The following is a 25,840-nucleotide window of genomic DNA, read 5'->3' as shown; positions in this document are numbered from 1 at the left end:
TTGGTCTTTTTGTATCATTTTTTGTTTTGTTTCATCCATATCTTTTCCTCCACTTGTTTCTGTTACTTCTCAGAGTGTAACTGCAGTGGTCTTGCTGATGAATGCGTGTTTGATGCTGAGCAGTACCGCAGCACAGGAAGTGGGGGGCGCTGTGTTGGCTGCAGGGAAAACACAGCTGGCCCTCACTGTGAGCGATGCAGAGAGAACTTCTTTAGATCATCACCGCAACAGCCCTGCCAAGACTGCAACTGTAATGCAATGGGTGAGTTACACGCACACACACTCAGCAAAGCAATTGTGCATTAGTCACACTCATGGACACTTTCACTAGTATCTTATATTAACTCATAATAGGACTTAAATGCTTTCTATCTCATACACTACAAATGTACATACAGTATACATACAAATGTACATATATACATACAAATATAGCCTACAGCTCTGAAGTAACTACAGTGGGAAAAATAAGTCACACAAACACACATACACAGAAATTCAAACAGGGATTTTCTACAATAGTAGCACTAGCAATAGTTATGTTTCCATCCAAAGTTGTGCAAAATTATTCTGATGGCATAATTTGGCTCAGGCATTTCAGAATGATCAAACCAACATTTGAGGTGCTGTGAACTGGTCTGCTTGTTAGTCCAGTTATCCAGTCACATCCACAGTTGAGGCAAAGTGAGTTTTTTGTTGCGCATGGAGGGATTTATTCGGTAAATGTGTTTCCATCATAGTTTAACTTCTTATCGGATAAAAAAATGTATCCGCCTCAATTGAGCGCATTTATACACATTTTTTTTTAATTTATGTGCATATTGGTATTTCAATCCAGCTTTTTTTTCTAATGTGCAAGACTACAGGTGATAAATATGGGGGACATATATATATATTTTTTAAACAACTTCAGATATGATTTTAATATTAATGTACATTTAGATATTGCAATATTAATGATTTTTAATTCCCAGAATGCAAGGAGGAAAAAATGTGCACTTTTAAAATTATTTGCCACTGTTTAATTACATGTTAATCGTGTTCGTCTTGTATCTGAAATATCTGATTTTGCTTCAGGTGGCAAAATGTGTGTATAAAATATGTTACAATTTGCATTTATTAACCTTTATTGGAAGAATTTTTTGACGAGGAAATAATTCTTTAATGCAACTGAAACTATCCATGTACTCATTAAAAGACCCAAAGGCCAATGTCTGGCTAAAACTGTCTTCTCTCTGTCTCTCACCAGGCTCTGTGAGTTTGCAGTGTGATGCAGAGGGAGTGTGTGTGTGTCGGCCAGGTGTGTCTGGTGTAAAGTGTGACATTTGCAAGTCCGGCTTCCATTCTCTCGGCCCTGATGGATGCAGGTAATGATAGCGAAAGTATCTCTACCAAGAATTCGTCAAATGAGGACAAACATTTGATTCTTGGATGCAGAATTCTGCAAACATGTCTAACTAGTAAATTGGAAACCCTCAAATAAATAATGCAGTGCAGAATTCGGCCAATATAAATTAATTATAAAGGTACTACAAACATACTAGAAGGTCCATTTACAGTACATCACACTAATCTTTGGAACAGAACAATACTGCAAAGTGCAAAACTAATTTGATTTAATTCAAATTATACCACAAATGAACCATAATTATATCACCTTTTCAGAAACCTTTTTAAGGATAAAACACTACACCTTTGCTGACTATTTGTGTTTCAAAAAATGGAGAACAACCTTGACAAGATGTATAACCAGAAGACGCAGGAAAACATGGCCTATGATACCATAATTGTTCTATGATACCATATTAACATAGATAGATAGATAGATAGATAGATAGATAGATAGATAGATAGATAGATAGATAGATAGATAGATAGATAGATAGATACAGTAGATAGATAGATTGATTGATTGATTGATTGATAATGCCACAGTACTTGTTTATAAAAGTATGATGAATAGTGATTTCACTTGTATCTGCACTTGTATCTAACACTGAACTTATGTTTATTATTGCTGATTCTTGTTGTCTTTAGTCTTTAGTTTTCTCACTTTATTTTATCTTTCATATTTGACCTCAATCTCAATTAGGGCTGCACGTTTTCAAGTTTTTCATTAACCGTTAACCGAGGCCCTTAGCGGTTAATACTCGGTTAACCATAGTGTGCGCGCCGCAACCCCGAGATAGGCGTAATTTGCGGGTGAGACATATCCCCACGACCCCACCACTATTTTCTAAGGTCGATATTGTATTGTCCCCACCACTTTTGAAACATCTCGCGGCAGGAATACCAATACAAATAAACAAAACATCTCCAGTTAACTAGCAGAGCATTCATTTCGTTCGTTTTTTTTTTTCAAATAGCGCTGAAATGTTTTGTTTTTTAAATCAAGTGATCAAAGTGCTCGTTGCCGCTGCGATCGAGAAGGGTCTTGTAAAACGTGCGGAGGTATTATTAATTCGTGGCCACGAAACAATTCACCTGAATATTCACCCGTTCACACACACACACACCAAAAAAAGGAACACCAATTCACAAAAAAAAAGGTCTTTAGCATTCACTAATTAATAGTATCAAACTGTTTTTGGCCACGTTGTAATTCGTTAAATCAAAATGAGGGAGGGAATTTGTTCAACGTGTCCACGATTTATTAAAACGAGGGAACAAATAAGTCGTCGAAACAACTAATTATTTAGATCAGTGGACAGGGCGCATAAGAACAAACAGTGAGAGAGCCCCGGCCGCGCGCGCGCACTCTCACCGCCTTCAAACAACACGAGCGCTGCATTGCTCTCTCTCCCTCGCGCATATCAACACAATAGTAAAAGGTCGGAAGACCGATTGTGTTTTATAGATTAGTAGTTTGTTCAGATAAAGTGTTTGATTAGCAAGTACATGTTTAGGAAATGCATAATACAAATTGTATGGGTTAATGTAACGGTAAACGGACTCTGCGGGTAAAACTGTTGTGATGAAATTGCGCATGCTCGAGGTAAAACTGCTGGTGTAAAGCTGTGGCTCTGCGGCTCTGCAGACAGATATTATTGTGCTGCCATCAGTGGCGCGGATACTATGTTTGTTTCTGGCTCGCGCACGCTCGCGCACAGCCTTCACTCTCGCACAGCCTTCACTCTCGGACGCGCGCTTTCTTTGCCCGCTTCATATTAGAAAACTGGTCTAGCGGTCTCTGGTGATGCAAAAATGTATTACAACTAAATTCAGTGCACGCCATTGACGCCACTTAACCGAGCAAAATGTTTCACTCGGTTACGCAATTTTTAACGGTTAATCGGTTAACCATGGACACCCCTAATCTCAATTGTTTTAATTATTGTGCACTACCATTCAAAATCAAAGTCTCTTATGCTCACCAAGGCTGCTTTTATTTGATCAAAAATCTAGTTAAATAATATGATAATATTAATATTAATGCAATTGAGAAATATTATTACAATTTAAAATAACTTTTCTATTTTAATATATTTTAAAATGTAATTTATTCCTGTGATGGCAAAGCTGAATTTTGAGCTGGCATTACTTCAGTATTGAGTGTCACATGATCCTTCAGACATAATTCTAATATGCTGATTTGATGATTAAATACCATTTCTTATTGTCAATGTTTAAAACAGTGCTGCTTAATATATTTGTGGAAACCGCAATACCTTTTTTTTTATATATATATATACTTTTATAAATAGAAAGTTTAAAAGAACATAATTTATTTGAAATAGAAATCTTTTGTAAAATTTTAAATGTCTTTACTGTCATTTTCTTATCAGTGTAATGCATCTTTGCTGAATAAAATAATTTCTTTTAGAAAAAAATCTTACTTTTGAACGGTAGTGTGTATTTAATTCAAACCATTTGTTAAATTTTGTCATTTTTATTAAAAAAAATTATAAGAAAGAAAGAAAGAAAGATTATATCCACCTGAGCAGATTTGCACATTGCATATGCACACTCGATGCAAATAATGGTGTAATGCAAAAGAAAACACAGGAGAAAGGCTAACGTCAAAGAAAATTTTTATACCCCACTGCACTTTCATGTGGCCCATTTGGGTCAGTGTTTTTGGATAAAAATTAGTTGGTTCATTGGAGCGAAACGGAAAGAAATGAGAGAAAGAGAGGAGAGAGGTTACCTGTGAGGTAGGATAATTATGGGTAATGGCAAGCCAGGTAAAACTGTGGTTTTAGGCCAAATAGCAGATATAGATATATAAAAAAGTTTACACCCGACAGAGAAACTCTGACCTGAGGCCGTCGGGCAACTGAGCCACACACTACAGGCACATCAGTGGTGGCTCATTCATCTGTTTATATCTGTGTTTGTGCATGTGTGTTCAAACAGGTTGTGCAAGTGTGATGACAGGGGCAGTGAAGGAGTGTGTTCAGCTGAAGATGGGCACTGCTATTGCAAGACTAATGTTGAGGGCCAGTCCTGCAACAGGTGACCTTCTATTCCTCACCCTGGCACACCATCTCTCTCTCTGTCTTAAAATTACATGTCTTTTCTCTTTATTTATCATCTGCAACCTTTTGCATGCATTTCACCATTGGCATGTGCGCAATTAGAGCAAGAGACATTAATATTATTATATTTAGCACAGAGCAGATCAGTGACGCAAATCAATTTGTGGCCTCCTAGTATGTCCACATCATACACAAATCAGTGGAGAAATGCTCATATCCTCTCCTCTCTGCGCATAACTCAATAAATAAGCACCACATTTTCCAAATGTTTACATAAATTATTTTGATAAATTTGAGGAAAACTGAACACTCTCTACCAGTACTTTATATCTGCTTTATGTGTGTGTGTGTATTATAGGTGTAAACCAGGTTCCTTCAACCTCCAGCTGTATAACCCAGATGGCTGTAAGAAATGTTTTTGCTTTGGACACTCCCTTGCCTGTTCATCCTCCAATCGGTACATGGCTATGAATATTACTTCAGACTTCCTAGAAGGTAATTTATCAATTACACCTTTTTACATGATTTTCATACTGAATATCAGTGTTCACAATTCTCGCTTCCCACTGCAATCACACACATTTCACTTTTCAAGCAATCAAGCACTTTTTGTAAAAAATATAAAATAAAATAAAAAGATATCTACAAATACCTTTTATGTGATTTTTATGTAACTAACATGTTTTAAGCATAGGCGTAATTTGCGGGTGGGATGGGTGAGACATGTCCCTACCACTTGTTGCTAAGGTCGATATTGTCCCCACCACTTTTGAAACATCTCGCGGCACAAATGGCGCGGATACTATGTTCTCTTGTGGCTCGCGCACAGTCTTCACTCGGACGCGCACTTCAATCCGTTGTGGAGACTCTCTATTCGTTCCGGTGAAATTACAAAACAAAATGCACACAAATGTGTCCCTGCCTGACATACAACCACTGATAAACATAATCGGTTTTGATGAGAAAAAAAAAACAATACGAGTGCGGATTAGAACCCAGAACCTCTGACACACTTGGCAAAAGTTCTGCCACTGGACCATTTAAATACACGCTTGAAATATCAGATCTTTGAATTTATTCACGTGAAAATTCTCACCACTAACAACATATATTAGACCTCATTAAATGACAAATTAAACCCAATGTACTATTTAATCGATTGCTGGACTTTGTAATGTTATTGTACATACATCTGATTTATGATTTCTAAATGCAAATGCTAACAATTAGCAACAATGCAATGCACTTCTCCTTTACTGAGATAATCCATCCACCTCACATGATTATTGCACAGGTGTGCCTTAGGCTGGCCACAATAAAAGGCCACTCTAAAATGTGCAGTTTTACTGCCCTCATGAAAAATGGGGGCAAAAACAAAAGTTTTGCGTTTATAATATTGTTCAGTGTATTTAAGATCCCATTTCAACAAAGGTTTGGAATTTTCAACATTTTAAATCAAAGATAAAACTGTGATGTCAGATTGATTACAACCATTTCAGATTTCACACATATTTCATATCATTCAAATTGAGTTATCAAATTTGTGACATTAATCATGCGACTTTGCACAGTCGATCAGATGGTCTTGCTTCCATTGAAACACAAGACACTCTGGATCATCTAAAATCACTTTGGAGAACATGACCATCAGGCTTTACATCAGCTTAAGTGCTGCTGCCATTAAAGCAAATAAGAGACAAACCAACTTACACATTCTGAAATGTATAGACATTTTTACAATTTGTTATGCTGATCGTTCAATTTGTAAAGAACATTTTTATATTAAATAAAATAATCGGAAATGGAATCATTTTCACCAGGAATCTCAGACTTTGTTGTGTGTGCTCTGTGTTCAGATCCAGATGGCTGGAAGGGTGTGTTCTCCGAAGGGCACGAACAATCCCTCATCTGGAAGGAGGGGGAAGTCTATCTATTGCCCTACAGAGAGGAGAATGGCTTCTACAAAGCACCTGGTAGGACAGCAACTAGGCTATACACTTCCCCTTAGAAGGCTAAGTAAAGTCCCCCTGTTGTGAAAATCAAGTTTTTAATGTTAATGTCTGTGTGGTGTTTTTAATATGCTTTAAGAAAAACCATGTGCAAATTCATAAGTCAACACCATTGTTGAGTATTTTCTCTTTAAAACTGCAGTGATCTATGGACAGTCTTAAAAATGCAGTTTGAAATTGCTGGTGTTTCTTACGTCACAAACTACCTTGTAGGTACTACCTGAGGTGGCAAACGGGAACATGGTTTGTGTAACATTAGCAACACATTATTAGTTGTTTGATAACATAGTCAAGCAAAAGGCTAATCATATTTATTACCGTTATGTGTCCAACGTTGTAAAGAGCTAACATAGAATAACATGAATAACATTGTTCAGCGTTTACCTCAGGCCAAGTGCATCTCTGAGCTGGCGTTAGTGGAGGCGGGGCTAATTAGCATATTCATGGGTCCACACAGACACTAAATGAAGCAAGGGTGTAGAGTTACATTCAAGCTATTTTAAGGCATGATGACTCTGTCATGGTGGTTTAGTTGTTATATAGTTATGCTACCAATTAGAGACATTTTAGGACAGTTAATATCCTAATATCCTATCCAATATCTACAAGTTAGACCAACACAATTGATTTATATTATTTACATTGTTTAAGTCTGTTCTCTTCAGAGCAACTGTACAAAGAAGAAATGTAGCTTAGTTTGACTTTGTGTGGTAGTGTCAGATAATATAAGCTTTCATTATTTTGCAAAAGCAAACAAATGATAAACAGGGGGCTAGAATTAGCATGCTTGGCCATAAATAGTATTTCATAGAGCATCCTCTGAAAATAAACCAGCTGTACAGGCCAGTCCAGAGGCTAGATTTAGTCCAGTTCCCCTGAGTGTAGTAGACAGGCTGAGGGGTTTTACTCTTGTCTACACAGCAATTTACCGCCACGGGAGACACTTAGCCAGACCAACTTGGCCGCTCACTCTGGGAAAAATCCTGTTAACATCACGTCTTCGTGTCTCACACATTTTCTCATGGGCTGCATGTAGACAAATATACACCAACACAATGTTTTGGGACTGATTACGCTTAAAATACATGAATGTGTCTTTTTTTTTGTGATGCATTGTGATTAATAGTAAGGTTTCTTATGTATCCATAATGCCCTAATGTGCATGTTTAGTCTCATCCGTCTTTGTTTTCCTACCATTGACTGGCTGCAGAGATGCAGCAGTGCCCTTTTTGCTGCTCTTTGGAGCACTTGGTGCCGTTTCTCTTATTGCTGCAGCGCAGGGCTTTTTTATGCCGTTCTGGTCGCTCGGCTAAAATGCGCAGAGATCTATTGCTCCCTCGATGCTTTTAACGATCTAATTTGCTTTCCTTCCCTCCCTGTTTCCCCGTTCGTTTTTGTCTCCTCATCCACGTGCATTTAGAGTACAGCCACCCTGACAACTCCAACAGCACTCAAGGACTTTTTTAGATTATTCTTTTTATAAAGTTCGTTCTCTGATTTGCGCTGTGCGCTTTATTTTGATCTTTAATGCTTTCCACACATTACCGGTCTCAGCAGAGAGGAAATTGCTATGTGAAGGAGGAATGTTTCCCTGATTAAGTCTGTACTGAGTATTGAAAGGAGTTTAATAGATATTATGAGTGTGTGTTTGTGTGCGAATAATTCTTCACTTGAATAGCTCATCTAGCTGAGCACAGCTTTGGGCTTTTGACACCACTGAAGCTGCCATGTCAACAGAGGGGTGACAAGATACCATAGCCAAGCAGCCAAGCCAAGAGTTTAGCTGGCTGACTGAGCCAGACTGTGTGTGTGTGTTTGTTGTGTGATCTCCCCAGAGGTACATCTGCTCCATGGTGAGAGGACAGAGTGGAACATTTATCATAGCTTTGAGGAGAAAACAACATGTCACATACACACACACACACACAAATAAACACACATACACACCTCCCAAAAGCTGGTTGCAAGCTGTCTCGGAGTCACAAACACAGATGGAGAGAAACGGAGGTCGCCGAGAGATTAGAGTTTGAGATGGATGGGGGTTGGAGGGAGATCTAAACGTCCCCGTCCTCAGAGAGTCGCGTCCAGGTACCACATTGTGTCCATGAGCAACTTGGCCAGTGCACTCTGACAGCCAACCATATGCCTATAATAAATCTCTCCGGCAATCATGGCTCCTGGCGAGACGTATCAGATGTGATCAACTGAGACAAGTGGCACAAATTATGCTCAATCCTTTAATCACTGAGATTGATGTTTAAAGCTGGGGTTTAATCGTAATGTCTCTACCAACTTCTCCTCTCGTATGTAAGATTGTGCTGATTGTAAAATGCAGAAATGTCAATAGAACTGCAGCAATAAGGCCAATTACATTCATGATCAGACACCACTATTAAAATGCCTGATATATGCCGCATTGATGATGCTACAGGGTTTTTTACTGTGTTTGCAATGAGAAGCTCAGAGGTAAATACTGAATAAATACCTGATATATAAGCATGTCCACCCTCACTGACTGATCTGCCTCGCTTCTGTTTAAAGGGTTACTTCAGGATTTAGCATTAAGCTTTGTATTAGTAGAAAACCTGTAGTATTTTCGAATTACCATGTTTTCCACCCTCATATCCCCCTGAGACAAGAGATTTATGTATTTTTTGTCTGGAAAAAATCCTCCGATGACGCAAAAATCGTCATTTTGCGTCATCGGAGGATTTTCTGGACAGAGGCTAAAGACTACAGCCTGTAGATGGCGTTGTTCCGCATGTTTTCAGCCCGCCCATACAGGGTGGGATCTCACTCAGTCAGAATGTACACAGTGTCAGCCGTCTTTCTTTGGAAGCTAAGCTAGCAGGCTCTTGTTCTGTGGAGAAAGCTGAATAGTAGGAGAAAGCTGAGTAAGTAACCATCCTCCTTTTCCCGGACTTGTCCGGCGGGCGAGATCGTTTAAAATGTCCGGGATTCAGCTTTTGCTTTCTGCGGTCGCCATTCATTGTTTACATGCACACCTTTCAATCTAACTGAATTCATTCTGATTGGTGAATTTGAATGTAGTGTTTACATGAACGCTAAACAAGTGATCGGTTGATGTGCGTTTTACCTTTGCTAAGAAAAATTCCCGCTCCTCCGTGAGAGATGCGAGACCCGGCGCGTCTCAGTAATCATGCCACCGGCCTCGCGCTGTTCTCCCGCGGCCGTCAGCCTCGTCCTGCTCACCACAGTAAACATGATGAATGGCGACTGTAGAACGCAAAAGCCGAATCCCGGACATTTTGGACGATCTCTAAATCCCTCGCAAACTCATCATCACGTAGGCTAGCTTTGTTGTTTTCATCTGCGCACTCTTACCGGTAGGCGTGGCCTCCTAAGGCAGCGAAGCAAGTGCATTCTGGGAGTTGTTGTCTTTCATCCACATAAGCCAAAAATACTTTTTCTGGCTTTTCTCAGTCTAGAAAGCTCCAAATTAAAAAATTTCTTCACATTTCTTCTACTTAAATGACCTATTTTAAATACACATTCATCTTCCCAGAGGTGAAGTACCCCTTTAACAGAACAGGATCTTTGTCGTTTTTTTGTTGCTTTAAATTCACCTAAAATGATAATTCTGTCAATGTTTACTCGTCGTTTCAAACCTGTGTGACTTTCTTTCTTCAATCTGTGGAACAAAAAATAAGATATTTTGAAGAATGCTGGTAACCAAACAGTTTTGGTGAATTCCATTTTATTGAATTTATTGTTTATTGTTTTGGTTTATTGCAGCTGTTTACACATTGAATGTTAAATATAAAATGTTATATTTCCGTTACTTTAGAGATTATTTCTTTAGATTCTGCCCATTAAAGTACAAACTCAAAACTCCAGAAAGATGTAGAAAATGCATTTCAGCAGGCCTCACCTTATGAAAACGACAAGATGCTCAATCCATCCCCTCAGAGGGAATGTTTGTGTGAAGCTGAGGAAATTTAATTGAGGCTCAGTGGGTTTAATTGAGTCAGGGAAAAGTTAAAGCCTGGATTGATTAAGTTTGATGGCGGCTCGCTAAATGTCACCAGACTTTTCCGTCGTGGTGACGATTTATTTGTTTGTCTGAGAGAGGGTTAACACCTCCATTTGATCAAATCTGATCTTGAAGCGATAGGAGTTAAACAAGCAGTGCTGGAAGCTACAAGGGATGCTGTATTATTTTGCACCACTTGACTATATTTTCTCATTTACAGCTTCAATTTTTCCACCAGATACAGATTGTCAAGTGTCTCTGGAGAGTCTGTGTTGGGTGTTGGAAGAAAACACCCGCTGTAGATATTTTATTTTATTTTATTTTTTCGCCTCAGCATCACTATGGGTACTGGAATTTGTGAATAAGCTCTCATAGGGAAGGTTTCAGCATGCTGTCAGACCTGAAAACAACAGGAATCCAACAGTTACAGAACATTTTAGTCTCCTTTTGTTGAAGTTGACTCATACTTGTCTCTGCATGTGGAACGGCAGGTGGGCAGAGAAGAAAACACACTCCCGCTAAGTATCTAACAAGCTTTCAGGTTGTCGGGGCTTAGAATGTTTTACAGCTCTTTGTTTCAGGTGAAGCATGTGGCGTTGTGCATGTATTTCAGGGCTCAGTTCGATAGTGAAGAGATGATGGGAACAAGAAACTTATAGGGGTGCCAGCCAGGTAATGGTCCAATGAGAGATTTTAACCCACAGAGTGGCCAATGCTTTAGATAACAGGAAGAACCATAATTTTCCTATGATTTGTTTGTGGACTTGCCACAGTATACCAAGAATTTGAGCCACCACATATTCCATTACAGCTGCAAAACTAGATAAATGGTTTGAATGCCTGCATTTGAAACGCTGTAACCTCTAATATTTGCTACAAATTCACACATATTAAATCACATATTTTTTGTATAGAACATGACCTAATGTTTAGGTTATCAATTGAGCTCGTAGATGGGTAACTGATGAGTAAAGGGCCATTCAAATGAATGCATTTTTGAGTTTAAAAACATGATGGGAAGTGAAATAAAAAATAAATAAAAACTCGAGTTTGAACTTTGTCATCTGTGAGATACTGCAAAAGATACAAGAGGCAAGCACAGTGGTCAAGCACGTCTGTCTAGCTCATGTTTACATTGAAAAACCATGGAGAAGTAGTGCTGTGGAATGCAAAAATTAGTTCTGTGTGAACTGCCCTTAAGTTAGAAGTATTGAGAGACAAAGAAAAGGAAGGGTTGACATCATTGAACCACTAGCACAAAAACTATCCTTAAGCAGAGCATCTAATCACCGCCAGCAGGTGTAGGCTAGGCATTTCTTTCAAATCCCCAATACAATAAAACAATTTTACTGTAACCACTGGCTATTCTATGTCTGGACACATTTTGTACAGTATGTCTTTCCCTTAGCTCACCCTCTCCATCCTATTCTATCACATTTTTCACAGGTATTACTTTCACTTTATGTCCTCAGTGTAACTCATCTCTGGAAAATGTTCTGAAGCAAGCATTACCTTCTGTGGGGAGTAAAATCTATCTAACCCCCTACAGATACAGTGGCCCCAAGAACGAATTATGGTCCTGCGAGGCCCCGGGGCACTAGCTGCTTGAGGCGCCCCATCAAAAACAAATAATTACACACACACCTTGTAAGGAATAGGTGTGCAAGCTTTGTTTAAAAGGGTATACAGTGTGATAACCTACAAACTACAAGAATTTAGTTGCCCATTTTCGCATAAGAGTTAAATAGGACGGATTTCCATTCTGCGGTTGAGACTTGGAATTTTGCCTCAATCATTATTTGTAACTTTATATATCAGAATTTCTTTTCATAATTGCAGTTTTACTACTTTTTCCCCCTAACTCTTTTAATATCATATTTCAAGGCTTCTTGTCCACGTATAATAGAACAGGATGGCCTAACTCTTGTAATACTCACAAATGAAGCAATGTTTTAAGTCATTCAAATTAATTAGCAATGTACTGAAAAAAATGATTTGCATTACACAGTATCTGTACATAAACATACTACAAGAACACCAGCCCTGTGCTTTAGAAGTTAGAAATGAGATTCAATAACACATACTGCTGCATTCTCCAACGATATTGCAAATACTGCTGCAACAAAGCAGTGTAATAGAGCTATTGGCAAGCTTCACTGTGACTTCGATTTAACCCTTAAATGCATGAATGTTTCGCCAATCATTATTACATATTTGGGTCTTTAGCGATTCTACAGAATTGGTTCAAAGTCAGAGTTGGAAACGTCTTGGAAAAAAAGGTGTCTTTTTCCACAAATTTTGTATGTGTGTAAATTGAATAATATCCAAGGTACACATTTCTAGTAATTGTGCAGTTAATTATCACATTGTATTTTAAGAAAGTTTTGGAATATTTTTCCTTTCCCCAAATTTGTCACCACCGAAACACAATAATAAATAATTTAATAAGAAGGCTTATATTGACCTATTAATATTTTTTTACCTATTTACATCTACCTTGTAAATATATAGCTATTTTTGCTATTAAAAAAAAAAATTCACAGGTAAATCAATTACAATTACAATTTTAACAATATTTCAAGTGTAATTTAGAAGATTTGTTGTATTTTGAACCCAATCTTTCTTTGTTAAAGACCATGTTGAACTAAACACTATAATTACATCTTAGTTGATAATTCAGTATACTTTATTTTAGACAAAACATCCATGTTACGGTCCTGACGGCACATTCAGGTAGTGACAGTAATGTTTTGGTAGCGACCACATCACATTACAGAATTTTAACACGCCTACTAAAACACTTCTAAAACATACTAAGATACTAATGATTTGCATAACTGTACAAATTTTTTTTTTTATTTCCCCCAAATAAATGATTACGTGTTCCCTTTTGTCACTACCAAAACAATGATGGCATGTTTCGGTCATGACTGTTTCGGTAGTAACAATTTAAGATACTTTTGAGCCTAGTTCAAAGATGATAGCCAGCACATGGTTACCTAGCACAGTTCTGAACAGTTGTACACACATAAAAACTAAATTTTATGGAATTACACCTAAAAAAGTTTGTTTAATTGCAGAAAAAAGGTAGCCTGGTTAAAACCAGACCATTCTCAGTAGTAACTGAGTTATGGTCTGGCAAAGCTTCATTAATAACTCATTTCCAAAGGGGCGTCACCAACGGACGTTGCTCAAAAGATCCACCATCAAGTGACAGTGACACTAATATTTAATTGTGTTCAGTACTTGCTCTGCAGTAAATCACTGAGCCATTTCAAGTTTTGCTGATGATACTTCCTATTCTTTTGTTTTCTGCCTGCAGTAACTATGAGTGAAACTTCACTTCATTGTGTTTTAGACATTGCCACCTTGTTGAATAAAGGTGAATTGTACTTATTCAGTCATCAAAGATTCAATTATTGTCGTGCAGAAAAAATATACCTACACTGTTACACACCTCGAGCCGTTAGTGACCCTGTACAATAAAAAAATAATTTAAAAAATGAATGGGAAAACAGGCATTCTTTTATTTATTTTTTTTATTTTTTTTAATTATTGTTATATTGTTTATAATGAATTGATTGAAGAATACTAAGAAGGTTGATGTCTAACTTTAAAAAATGAATAAGGAGGAGGGTAGTGAATGACGTCCCAGGTCACTATAGACCCGAGGTATGCATTTAAGGGTTCAAATGTGCCAGCTACTTAACATCCAGTCTGGCTTTTTTTACAATACAGATTTATTCAATGGAGATGACTTTGGAGATGACTATGAGTTTCAAAAGTTTAGGGATTTAGGCCTAACAGTAGCAGACATTTCGTCATTTCTCTCTCTCTGTGTGTGTTTGTGTGTGTGTATGTATGTATGTATATATATATGTATGTGTGTATATATATATATATATATATATATATATATATATATATAGCTCAGCATGTGGTTCTTTGAAGTCTTATTAAAGATCTTTAATGAGGCAGGAGGATATGAGTGGCAATTAAGATTGTCCTCTTCTTGCATATAGAGATGTACAGACACCATGAGATCAGTGAGATCCAACTTTCTTATTTTCTCTAAACCAGAAAAACAATCAACTTCCTTATGTGAACAGAACATTTTTCCCTCCTATTATATTTTTAGAGTTGTCATCTGTCACGGTGTTTATCTTTGGTAATCGGGTTGTTTCAGCTCAGTAGCTGGTGTAATGTGCAGGTAATCTGTAGGTTGTGAGTTTGTGTTCCAGAAAATTCTGTGCTGCCCTTGAGCAAACCACTTAACACAATCCACAGCCCATTTTGCTACCAGATAGATCTTACACTCATGTTTGCTTAATCACACCATGGTCATATACAAATTGGAATATGCATTGGAATTTTTAAATGTTTTATCTTTATGTTGCAGATAAATATCTGGGGAACATGTTGTTAAGTTACGGACGGACCCTTAGCGTGACATTTACGGCTGAGCTGGAGGAACTCTTGCCCAGAAGTGTGACCGTGTTGCTGGAGGGCTCTGGAATATTGGTTTCTACTGATTTGTACTCTAAACAGGATCCGTATTCCCCACTGGAGAAGACACCCATCAACACTTTCACTCTCAGGTGTGTGTGTGTTGTGTGTGTTATTCCCCACTATTCACTTACATGTGGCCAGATATTAGTATTCAAGCTGAAATGTTTTCAAGTTTTAGCTGTAATTTTAGGCACAAAATGAAGAAACAATGTATTTATCATTGATTTGTCACAGGACTGCACTACATGTTTAGATATATAATATAGAAATATATATGTGGTTGTTCTCATGGAAGTGTAAGACGCACCTTCACTGCTAAAAGCTAGATATTACAGCAATTACTACATCGTTTCCACCGTTTCCATTTAGCACTGACAACTTGTGAATTGATCACCAAAAAAAAGCATCTTAATACCAGGTGGAAAAAGGGCTATGCTAATAGGTGCTTAAAATAGGTGTTCTTTTGTGTTTTCTGAGGAAGGTATTTCAGTTTCCATGGCAGACTGAAACATTTTTCCATTGAGACCACATGGCTTATTATCAAGTATTTTTTTTATAATTCTAATTGTGTGAATAACATGAATAAACATTACACAAAAAATGTTGGTTTCAGTCTCGAAATCTGTTGTGTGTTTCAGCATATGACACTTTTACTTGGAAGGCTAACCTGAAGGTTTTTTGTTCATGGCAGCTTTTTCCTTTGCATTTATTGTTTTGACAGGTACTGTCCTACCGGAGTGACAAGAAAATGGATAAAAAATGTCCCACGATTCATTCATTCATACAGAGACATTCCTAATTGCATTGACTTAAATTGACTAGACCTAGTGTGCCTTAATGAAGAGCCTCGGTTTTACGTAAAATAAAGTCTAAGGGACAATGTTTTCTCTAGAAAAACACTAGTTATCGTAGCAGACACAGTCACGTTTCTAACTATTATGTTTCTGCTTTCTGCTTTCCAGGTTAACAGAGAAGGACGTAATTCCATCTATAGCCCCATTTGAATTTCTCAGAATGCTTTACAATCTAACTGCTCTACACATCAGCAATGCAGGGGGCCAGAACTGTAAGTCATTGTTTATATGTGTGCACAACAAAGCAACAAGCATTTTAAACTAGGTAGAATGGACTGTACTGTATTCAGTGATTGATTAGAAGTCTAGAGGAGCCTTTAACTTTGGCCATGTCCCCGCCAATTATTTCCTGGCCTGTGATTGTTTAGTGACGGCATTCATTGTGGCATGATTTCTGTGCTGTTTAGATTGAATTGAAAAAGGGCTTCATTGAAAGATTTGCAGTGATGTGCTTAATCAACATGCCAAGTAGAAAGCATCACATAGTGGAATACACAGTATAGCTGAGTGAATTAAAGGTGTGAATGTTCTTCATTGTGGCATGAATTCATCCTTTTATTTTTCAAAATGTAAATCACCATATGTTGTTTTGAACAGATCAAAAGATTGACATAGAAATAATAATGTAATGATGAGTTTGCTTTTCATTCTGGAAATTTTACAAAGGTAGCCAATGAAAAGCAATGTCATGAGTGTATTGCATTTAACATTGCTCCTGTGTAATGATTGTGATTGTGATAAGGACTTATTAAATATAATTCTAAATGAATGAATGAATGAAATAATTTATATATAATATAAAATAATTATAAATATCAATATAGTGCCTACATTTTTAACTTCTATAGATTTAATAAATAAATATCACATAAAAAAGTAAAACAGACAATAAAACTCTTATTTTGAATAAATAAGTTAAACATTTTGAAGTCCAATTTTTAGACTGGAGCAGAACAGAAAGCAGCAGACATCTTCACTCAAAAAAAAACAACCTAAACTGCATAATATACCTACCAAGCACTTACAAATACATTAAGAATGAATGCTGCAATATTTGAGTCTGAGACAAACAGTTTGATTTTGTTTGATTCTACGGAGGAACACTGTGAATATATTTTCTCTCACTCACACTCTCTCGTCTCTCTCTCGTCTGTTTTCTTCATCAAAAGAAGTAAATTACAGCTTACCAAAGAGCATAATTATTCCTCTACCACGACCTGCACTGGCAGGTCCTCTTATTGATTCTTGGAAACTGGTGTGCTGAAATATGTGCATGTGTTTGAACTGCTCTCCCTTTCTTCTACAACGTACACATGATAATCAGTTTGTCTATATGAACACACAAATACAACTGCCGGTATCTCTCAAAAGCACACATAAACATTGTTCTTTCTGGCCATGTCCTGATATGAAAGTTGAGATGATAGGACTCTGAGAACCTAGGGAAGGAGAGAGTTGAGGTGAGAGAATCTTGAACTGTGTACAGCCTCCCTCTATCACTATTTATTAGGCGGTATGGATCCCTGAGAAAAACAAAGACCCACTCACCTTCACCATATTCCACCTCTCCCCACTCAGCCCTTATTGATTAATTCATTCCTTGTTCATTTATTCATACAGTGATCAAAGATTCTATTTGCTTGCACCCAGTGGTCCTGATGTCTGTCTGTGTGTAAGCAAAGGTGAGAGAGAGGCAGAGGGGAGCTTTAGTAGGCAAGCTATGCAAGCTACATCGTGAGGGCAATTACAATTGGACGGGACACCGTGATTTCACATTCAGTGTAGCTCCATTGTGCAATGCTCTTTCCAAATCCATCAGATCGGCTAAAACCTTCTTTACCTTCAAAGAAAAAAAACACAACTCTTCCATGAGCACTTTACTTATTGGTCCCTATCTTGCACCCAGCGCAATTGACTGTACACCGACGCATGTATCATTCCTATTTTGCACCTATTTTGGTAAATTAGGGAATGAACTTGCGCTCCCGGGTGCGGTTCAGTGAAAAGAGAAGCGTGTTCCAGCGCAAACATTTCCTGGTGCTATTTGCAGTTCCAGAAAACAATTCCGCCACAGACCAGGAAAAACATAGTCTAAAGTCAGTGGCGCGTTATTCAGATGCTATTTTAAGGGTGCATGCTTGGCCATAATGTAGCGTGTGCACAACGCGCATACACTTTGCTTCTCTCATCTACACAAACGCAGCAGTTGCAATTTTTGCAAACCATACGTAATTACAAGGAAAAATATTCCACATGAGGGAAATCATTGTGGTGTCCATGAAGATGTGAAAAAATAGGCATAAATCTAGCTTACACATTTACCCAAATTATTATACGCCTGTTTAACCAAAGCTAATTTGGGTGGGTTTCTCCCATCCCCATACAATGTCACTTCTCTGTCTTTTACGGCCCTGACGAGAACGTCGGTCTCCTCGGCTGTGCACCGCTCCTGGCGTGTGCCTGGCAAATCCGCCGTTATAAAAGCAATCCACCATGGAACAAGCACACCTGCTTTTAAAGGGAATGTGAGATGACGCTCTGATTGGTTTATTTCATGTTACGCCCAAATCACACCTATGAGAAATGTAGCTACGATGGGAGGACGATGTAGCTATGATGGGAGGAACCCACCCAAATTAGCTTTGCTTAAACAGGCGTATAATAATTTGGGTAAATGTGTAAGCTAGATTTATGCCTATTTTAAGACCAACCCATTTTAGATCCAAGATCCGCCCACAAAGTTACTTGCGTTTCGCGTTTGAAAAAGGGCCCATAAAGTCTTTCTGTCACACAGTGTCTCAATACATTTTACTGTTATGGCACTTCTTTGTGCCCCAAGGATTAGAAGCATGATTATTTCATTTAATTTAATTTATTTACACTACTGTTTAACCATTTGGGGTAAGATTTGTTATATTTTTGAAAGACTTTAAAATTACAGCAAAGCATATAATGGTATTGTCAGGGTCATGTTTGTTTTTTAGTTTGGTTTCCCTGTTCTGTTCATGTCTGAGTTTGTTATCTTTTAATCAGTTAATTAGTTCAGGTGTGTCTTGTTAATCAGTCTTGTTAGCTCCCCTCTTTTTCCATGTATAGAAGCCCTCAGTTTCTGTCTGTTCTTTGTCAAGCTTTAGTTAACCTTACGGGTATGTGGTATGTTCTATTAAAATTCTCCTGAAGATATCTCCTTCCTCATGCGCTTTAATACAGCCACAGCTTGTGACAGTTATATTGATAATTTAATATTAATAATGAAATATTTATATTAATAATAAAAATATTGTTAATATATTGCTGAATAAATGGCTCAATTTCTTTACAAAAATATTTCTGACCCCAAACTTTTGAATGATAGTGTGTGTATTTATTTATTAGTACTAGGTTGTACAAATATTGTAGGTAATGCTTTTTTCTTTTTTTTTAGACACCTCTCAACTCTCCAGGGTAACCCTTGAATCTGCAGACCAGACAACCTACCAGCTTGATGTGGTTCCATATGCTCCATGGGTGGAGGTGTGTACTTGTCCCACAGGATTCACAGGGCTGTTCTGTGAACTCTGTGCTCCTGGATTCACCAGGGAGACTCCTAATGGTGGACCCTTCTCCCCATGTATACCATGCAACTGCAATCAACATGGGACCTGCCATCCTGAGACAGGTTGGGAGTGTGTTTGTTTATTAGCAATGCAGTCTGTACACAGCTTCCATGCGTGATGTCTTTAAATGATACACCATATACTGTTTCCCCACCATAACAATGTTCCTTGAAGCCAAGTCGGTTGTGGCAGCCAGCTTGGTATCGCCTCTGAGCAGATATTTCCTATGTAGATCCCAGTAGCTCACTTTACCACTTAAAATAGTCTAGAAAATCTGAAAATATTTTGTTGCAGAATGCTGAACACATTTACAATTTATTATTGATTCAGTTTATACAAAAGTATGGGTAACACTATAGTTTAGGGTCCAATTATCACTATTAACTAGTCGGTTATTAGCTAGGATATTAGCAGTTTATTAGTTCATTACATATTAATGACTTATTCTGCATGACCATATTCTACATCCCTTAATCCTACCTAATTCCTACTCATACCTAAACTTAACTACCACCTAACTAACTATTAAAAAGCAGTAATTAGGAGTAATTGAGGGAAAAGTTTGTTAGTTATAGTGAGAATTGGACCCTAATCTAAAGTGTTACCGAAGGATGTTTTGGATGAATATTTTGGTGGGACTCTGTCCCACCTGCCCTTAAGGTGATGATACACAGGGCAACTTTTTGAGCACTGTTGCTGGGCAATGTTTCCATCAACGGGCAACCAGATGAGAGACAGGGCCCACGACCAATCTAAATTATCCAGATAGGAATTTATTGATAATTTTCAATGGGAAAGTGCCCAAGCAACAATCGTGTTTGGCAAGATTGCCCAGCAACATTGCTCAAAAAGTTGCCCTGTGTATCATCACCTTTACAGATGAGCCGCGGCTGGCAGATACACTAACATTCAGAAGTTTGAAACACTAAGACATTTTTTGAAAGAAACTGGTGCTTACAGTATTCATCCAGGATAATAATTTCTAATCATTTATCATGCAAGTTTCAGATGTGGCTTTTTCTTTTAGCTCTTCCTAAAGGCCAGCAGCATCTTCTTTTGACTGTGGCAGATAAAGCTGGTGTTAGTGTGTGCTCTTCAATGAAGCTTCAAGCACCAGGGGGCTTTTTCTCAAACTAAACTCATGTACACGTCTGTCACTGTGCTGGTTAGATCGTGTTTGCTTTGTTCTTGTGTACGGAATAGCCTTCATCTCTCAAAAAAACAATGTAATGAAGTGAGAAAAAAGTGTTTGTGTTGGGCCATTTATATTACCGAAATTTCACTTGAAAATGTACAGTGACTTACAAGAAATGCATGTGTATTTACTACTTTAACAAGTAAAAAAGACATGGTTCTGCTGTTTCCACTGTTCATTAAGCAGCAGAACCATTTTCAAATGTGCTAATAATAAGAAAAGACTCTTGAATACCAAATCAGCACATTAGAAGGATTTCTATAACACAAGCATCTATAACATATATAACGTATATAACAAGTATCTTATTCTCACCAAGGCTGCTTTTATTTGATCAAAGGTACAGTAATATTTTAATATATTTAAAACTGCAATTTATTGCTGGGATGGCAAGCAGCCATTACTCCAGTCTTCAATGATACATGATCAGAATTATCTAAATGCTGATTTGGTGCTCAAGAAACATTTCTTATTATTATCAATGTTGAAAAAAATGTGCTGCCTAATACTTTAAAATATTCTTTATTCGAATATTTATATTTATTTGAAATATAAATCTTTTGTAACATTATAAATGCTTTTACTGTCACTTTTAAACAAGTTAATGCAGCCTTGCTAAATAAAAGTATCAATTTCTTTCAAACAAACAAACAAACAAACAAACAAACAAAAACTTACTGACCCAAAACTTTTTAACTGAAGTGACTATAATTTTTGAATATCTAAAAATAGAAAACATTTATTTTAAACAGTAATAATTTTAAACTGTAAACATGTTTTTGATTGTATTTTGATTAATTAAATGCTAAATTTGATGAACAGAAGGACGAATTTCAAAAACAATGTATTTAGAGTTTCAAATTTCAAACTTTTGAATGGTTGTGTAATAGACGTAGTACAGCTCCTATCTCTTCTAGATAAAAAAACAAAAAAAAAACAGGTAATCCATCTATCAAAATTATGATTTGCTCTTTTATCTTAAAGATATAACTTCTATTCCTACAGCCACCATATAAACTGCTGCAATTTCTCCAAATTCATTTAAGTGGTCTGCTTATACTGTCTCTGACTTCCAAACACATTTTTATACCTCCAGCACAATAACTCAAATGTTCCTCTCACAATCCTCTTCTTGTTCCTGTCATTTTCTGTATTGCTTCCCCTTGTTCCTCTCTCACTTTTTCATTCCTCCTCTTGTTCTTTCCGTGACCCTATTAGCAGAATGGCAGGCTGTCTTTCTGTACAGGGTAGATAGTTCACGCTCACTACTCTTTCCTCTATTAGACCTGCAAGCTAACCACCAACTAATTAATTGTAATGTCGATTGCACAACAAACAGTGTTTATTTGTGCCTGTCTCCTTTCAGCGACGACTCCTGGCATGGATTTGAACGTTTGTCCTCCCATCTTTCTTTCTCTCTCTCTCTCTCTCTCTCTCTCTCTGTCTGTCTCTCTTTCACACTGATGAGTAATTTCACTCTCTTAATATGCGGCAAATTAAACCTCCATCGTTCTTATTATGAGCGTAATGTGTGATTAGTTTGGTACAAGTCTTTAACATTACAAATTAATGTCAGACATGACTTTATCTACCACTCGAGGTAGGCAAAAGGTTGAAGCAGAGTGAGAGTATGCGAGAAACAGGGAGGGAATGGAAGGAAGAAGGAACTAGGGAATCAAAGCAATAGGAGATCAAGGGGGGCAAAAGATCGAACGAAAGAATGCACAGGAAATCTCCAACTCCCAGGAGAAAAGGAGGAGCCCACTCCTTTTATTTATTTATGAACCTGTTTAACTTCAAAGCAGATTTTGCCCAAGTCACAGCGGGTGCTGTTCATTGTCATTTAGCTGCTTAAATATTTTCCAGGTTCGTAAATAGAACTAGGCCTGCAAGGTCCCCGCTGAAAATCAGCACGCTTATCATTAGCATATGCATACGTCACTCCTCATTTTTCTGTGCTCCAAAAACTCAGTGTGTTTTAATCTCATTTCGTATTCGTAAGCCTAATTATGTTTTGTTAGTCCTTTGATGAGCATTGATTTGATCTCATTCCCGCTTCAGGAATGATTAGTTCGCTGACAGGCCACGCCCCTTTGATTTATTATTTCCAAGTGAGAGGGTGTTTCTCACGGTAATTGTAATTGGCTGTTAATTGGTTATTAGTCTTGTCACTTAGCACAGGTGTTGTTTGTTTGGTCAGAGATAAGAGAGGAGGGAAGCTCGCCTCTTCGGGCTGAAACCAGTGGTGCTTCGTAATTGTGATATATTTAAAGTCTGCCCGTTTGTGTCATTTCTATTTTCCTGCGAGCAATACAACAGATTGGAAAATGTTAATATTTGTGGCGGAAAAATGGAACTGTGGCACAGTGTTGTGCTGGAGGGCTAATGAAGTCAAGCATATGTCCTTCGGATGCACATATTTTGCGTGCGTGTGAATTTTCTAGTCTCTTTCTTGAGTGCTTTTCCTGACCGTGTTAATTTAAGGGATCCCATCCATAAAATTAGGTGGAGAGAGCTTGTATTTGTCTTGGAAGAATGAGGGGAAAGAACAGAGAGAGCAGCAGAAAAAGAGTGGCTTTCTGAGAATGGGGTTTTCATATAAATGTATTCTGTATACATTAACTGGAACAGTCACAGAGAGTGTGATAGCATTCATATCTCACCCTGGTCCATTGTGTCTTTTTAATTCTCTCTTGCTCTCACTTTCTTTCTCTCCGCATCCTTTGCGAAGTAGATGTGCATTCGTTTTAGATCTGTAAATATAGCAAAAACAATGAATTACTTTAGACTGCATAAACCACCACATAAAAATAACATCCATCTATTTTTCCTAGCAAAGGATGTTTGTTTGAGAATGTACTTAATTAAAACCAGCAAACAAAGAAGAAAAAACGCACAGAGTCCCACACGCTTGTACAAAGAGAGTTGAATGGTCAGCTCAGACTTAAATATATTCTTAGATCCACGTGTTATATGATGTCCAGTGTTCAAATGGGTTTTAAAATGTGTTTTATAAGGGTGAGTCATACATTTAAAAGGCTGGTTTTGTATTTTTTTTATGTTCTATTCAGATTTTTTCTCTCTCTGTTCCTACTGTCATTGTTCCTATAGTGAAGCAGACCTTATAAAAGGAGGTGAAAAAAAGATAATGAAAGGACAAGGGAAAATAACTGGAAGATATTCTGTAGTGAGAAAAGACAACTGCGTGTGTAATAGAAAATTTGCAGTCTATCACACATCTTCAAGTGAAAGATTGAAGGAATAGAGTTTTCAATTTTTTTAATAGAAAGTTCAGAAGAACAGCATTTGCTTGAAATATAATCTTTTGTAACCTTATAAATGTCTTTAATGACACTTTTAGGTCAATTTAATGTTTCCTTGCTTAATAAAATAATTAATTAAAAAGAATTTAAAAGAAAAAAATTTACTGACCCCAAATTTTTGAACGGTAGTCTATAATACTGAAAGATTGCTCAAGACAAAACAGTAAATGTAAAAAAAAAAAAAAAGCATACATGAAGACATACAAATTCTTAAATAAAGGACAACTGTCGTCAAAATGCAACCTAGGGTCTTTTTGTTAATCTACCCGAGGCAAACTTTTGTATAGTTTGACCGTATTTTCGGTGCCGGTCAAATTGCCTTTTGAATGGGAGTGCTTGGGGCACTTTGATAGCATCAAAAATCTATTTTTAAAACACTAAGAAGGCTCGACACGACATGAAACTTTGCTCAAAGTATCACCAGGGGCTCTACACATGAACTTGAGCATTGAGCACATTGTTTGTGTACACAGAGTTTACTAAAAAGAAAGATTTCGAACAACTCACTGTAGCTGTGTCCGCCGGCATTTTGACAGTCAAAAATAGTCGATCTCCGAATGTGAATGAACTGACTGTGAATTTTAGTATTGCTTCTTATATGAGCATCCTTTTTCAAATACAAGGTCAATACTGATTTTCACTAACGACAAAACAACAAATTATCTGTTTTATTCCATCTTTACTCTCCTCCCTGTTACGTTGCGAGTTGTTCAAAATCTTTCTTTTTAGTAAACTCTGTGTACACAAACAATATTCTCAATGCTGGAGTTTATGTGTAGAACCCCTGCCTGGTGATACTTCGAGCAAAGTTTCATGTCGTGTCGAGCCTTCTTAGTGTTTTAAAAATAGCGATTTTTGATGCTATCATAGAAGTGCCCCAAGCACTCCCACTCAAAAGGCAATTTGACCGAAAACGAAACGGTCAAACTATATGGTAATTATACTTTTAAACGAAAGTTTACCTCGGGTAGATAAACAAAAAGACCCTAGGTTGCATTTTGGCGACAGTTATCCTTTAAATAAATATTTTTAAGCAACAAAAAAAAGTATCTGGCGAACCATCTGGAGCCTCCTAAATGAAAATGCTACAGTCTTATTAGCTCTATAAAGTATTGTAGACCAAACTGTACTGAATATTCTAAAGAGCTCGACCGCGTTGACTGATGTAGACCGACGTCTAGAGCGCCCTTTTCCCAAAGGACAGCTGCAGGGATAGGTCCTTTTCATACCTCTGTTTTTGGAAAGAGAGGGACGCCTTTATTTTTACTCTCATTCTTTCACCCCTCTCAAAGAGCCAGGAAGGGCCCATGTGGAGGTTCTGACATTTAGCCACCCTGAAGAAGTGAATAATTCAGAAAGAAGAAAGGTACAAATGTCAGGTGCTGGGAATAAACTTGCCTGAAGAAATGCAAGATTTCAAATAAAGACATTGATATGATAATCCCAGCATACCTCTGGCCATGGATATCATCCTGTTTTGCATATAGCACAGATGAGTCTGTACACATTTAGCATTCTGATTTGAATATAAAATTAACCTGGCCACTTTTGTGACCAATTAATTGGACATAATGTAACATCAACTTGATTAATCTTGATTGATAAGCCAATAAATATGGACTCTCTGTGAGAGAATGTTAAACTGATATCACTGTCAGTCATGAAGCAGTTTAAGGGAATAAGGAGACTTTTGGTTCAAAATGCAAATGAATGCAATTTCCAAGCCAGCAGCTTTTGATCTGTGCACAGGGAAGTTGTTGTTTCTCTCTCTCTCGCTCTCTCTCTCTCTCTCTCTCTCTCTCTCTGTGTGTGTGCGAGCGTGTGTGCGTGTGTGTGTGTGTGTTCTTGTAAACCCTACATTATGGGGACAAAATGTCTGCCA

General features: G+C 37.5%; 1 protein-coding gene across 1 annotated transcript in view; it reads left to right on the top strand.

Moving 5' to 3' along the window:
* The window catches only part of lamc3 (laminin, gamma 3), a 71,449-nt gene that overhangs the window by 26,754 nt on the left and 18,855 nt on the right, over positions 1-25,840 (top strand). The window contains exons 5-12 of the mRNA XM_084413933.1: positions 74-262; positions 1,250-1,367; positions 4,357-4,455; positions 4,837-4,973; positions 6,335-6,451; positions 14,881-15,079; positions 15,953-16,056; positions 19,269-19,502. Coding sequence (XP_084270059.1) covers positions 74-262; positions 1,250-1,367; positions 4,357-4,455; positions 4,837-4,973; positions 6,335-6,451; positions 14,881-15,079; positions 15,953-16,056; positions 19,269-19,502 — 1,197 coding nt within the window. The remainder of the gene's footprint in view (positions 1-73; positions 263-1,249; positions 1,368-4,356; positions 4,456-4,836; positions 4,974-6,334; positions 6,452-14,880; positions 15,080-15,952; positions 16,057-19,268; positions 19,503-25,840) is intronic.

The sequence above is a fragment of the Rutilus rutilus genome, assembly GCF_951802725.1.
Source record: "Rutilus rutilus genome assembly, chromosome: 7".
NCBI lineage: Eukaryota > Metazoa > Chordata > Actinopteri > Cypriniformes > Leuciscidae > Rutilus > Rutilus rutilus.
This window is presented reverse-complemented; position numbering and strand designations above follow the sequence as displayed.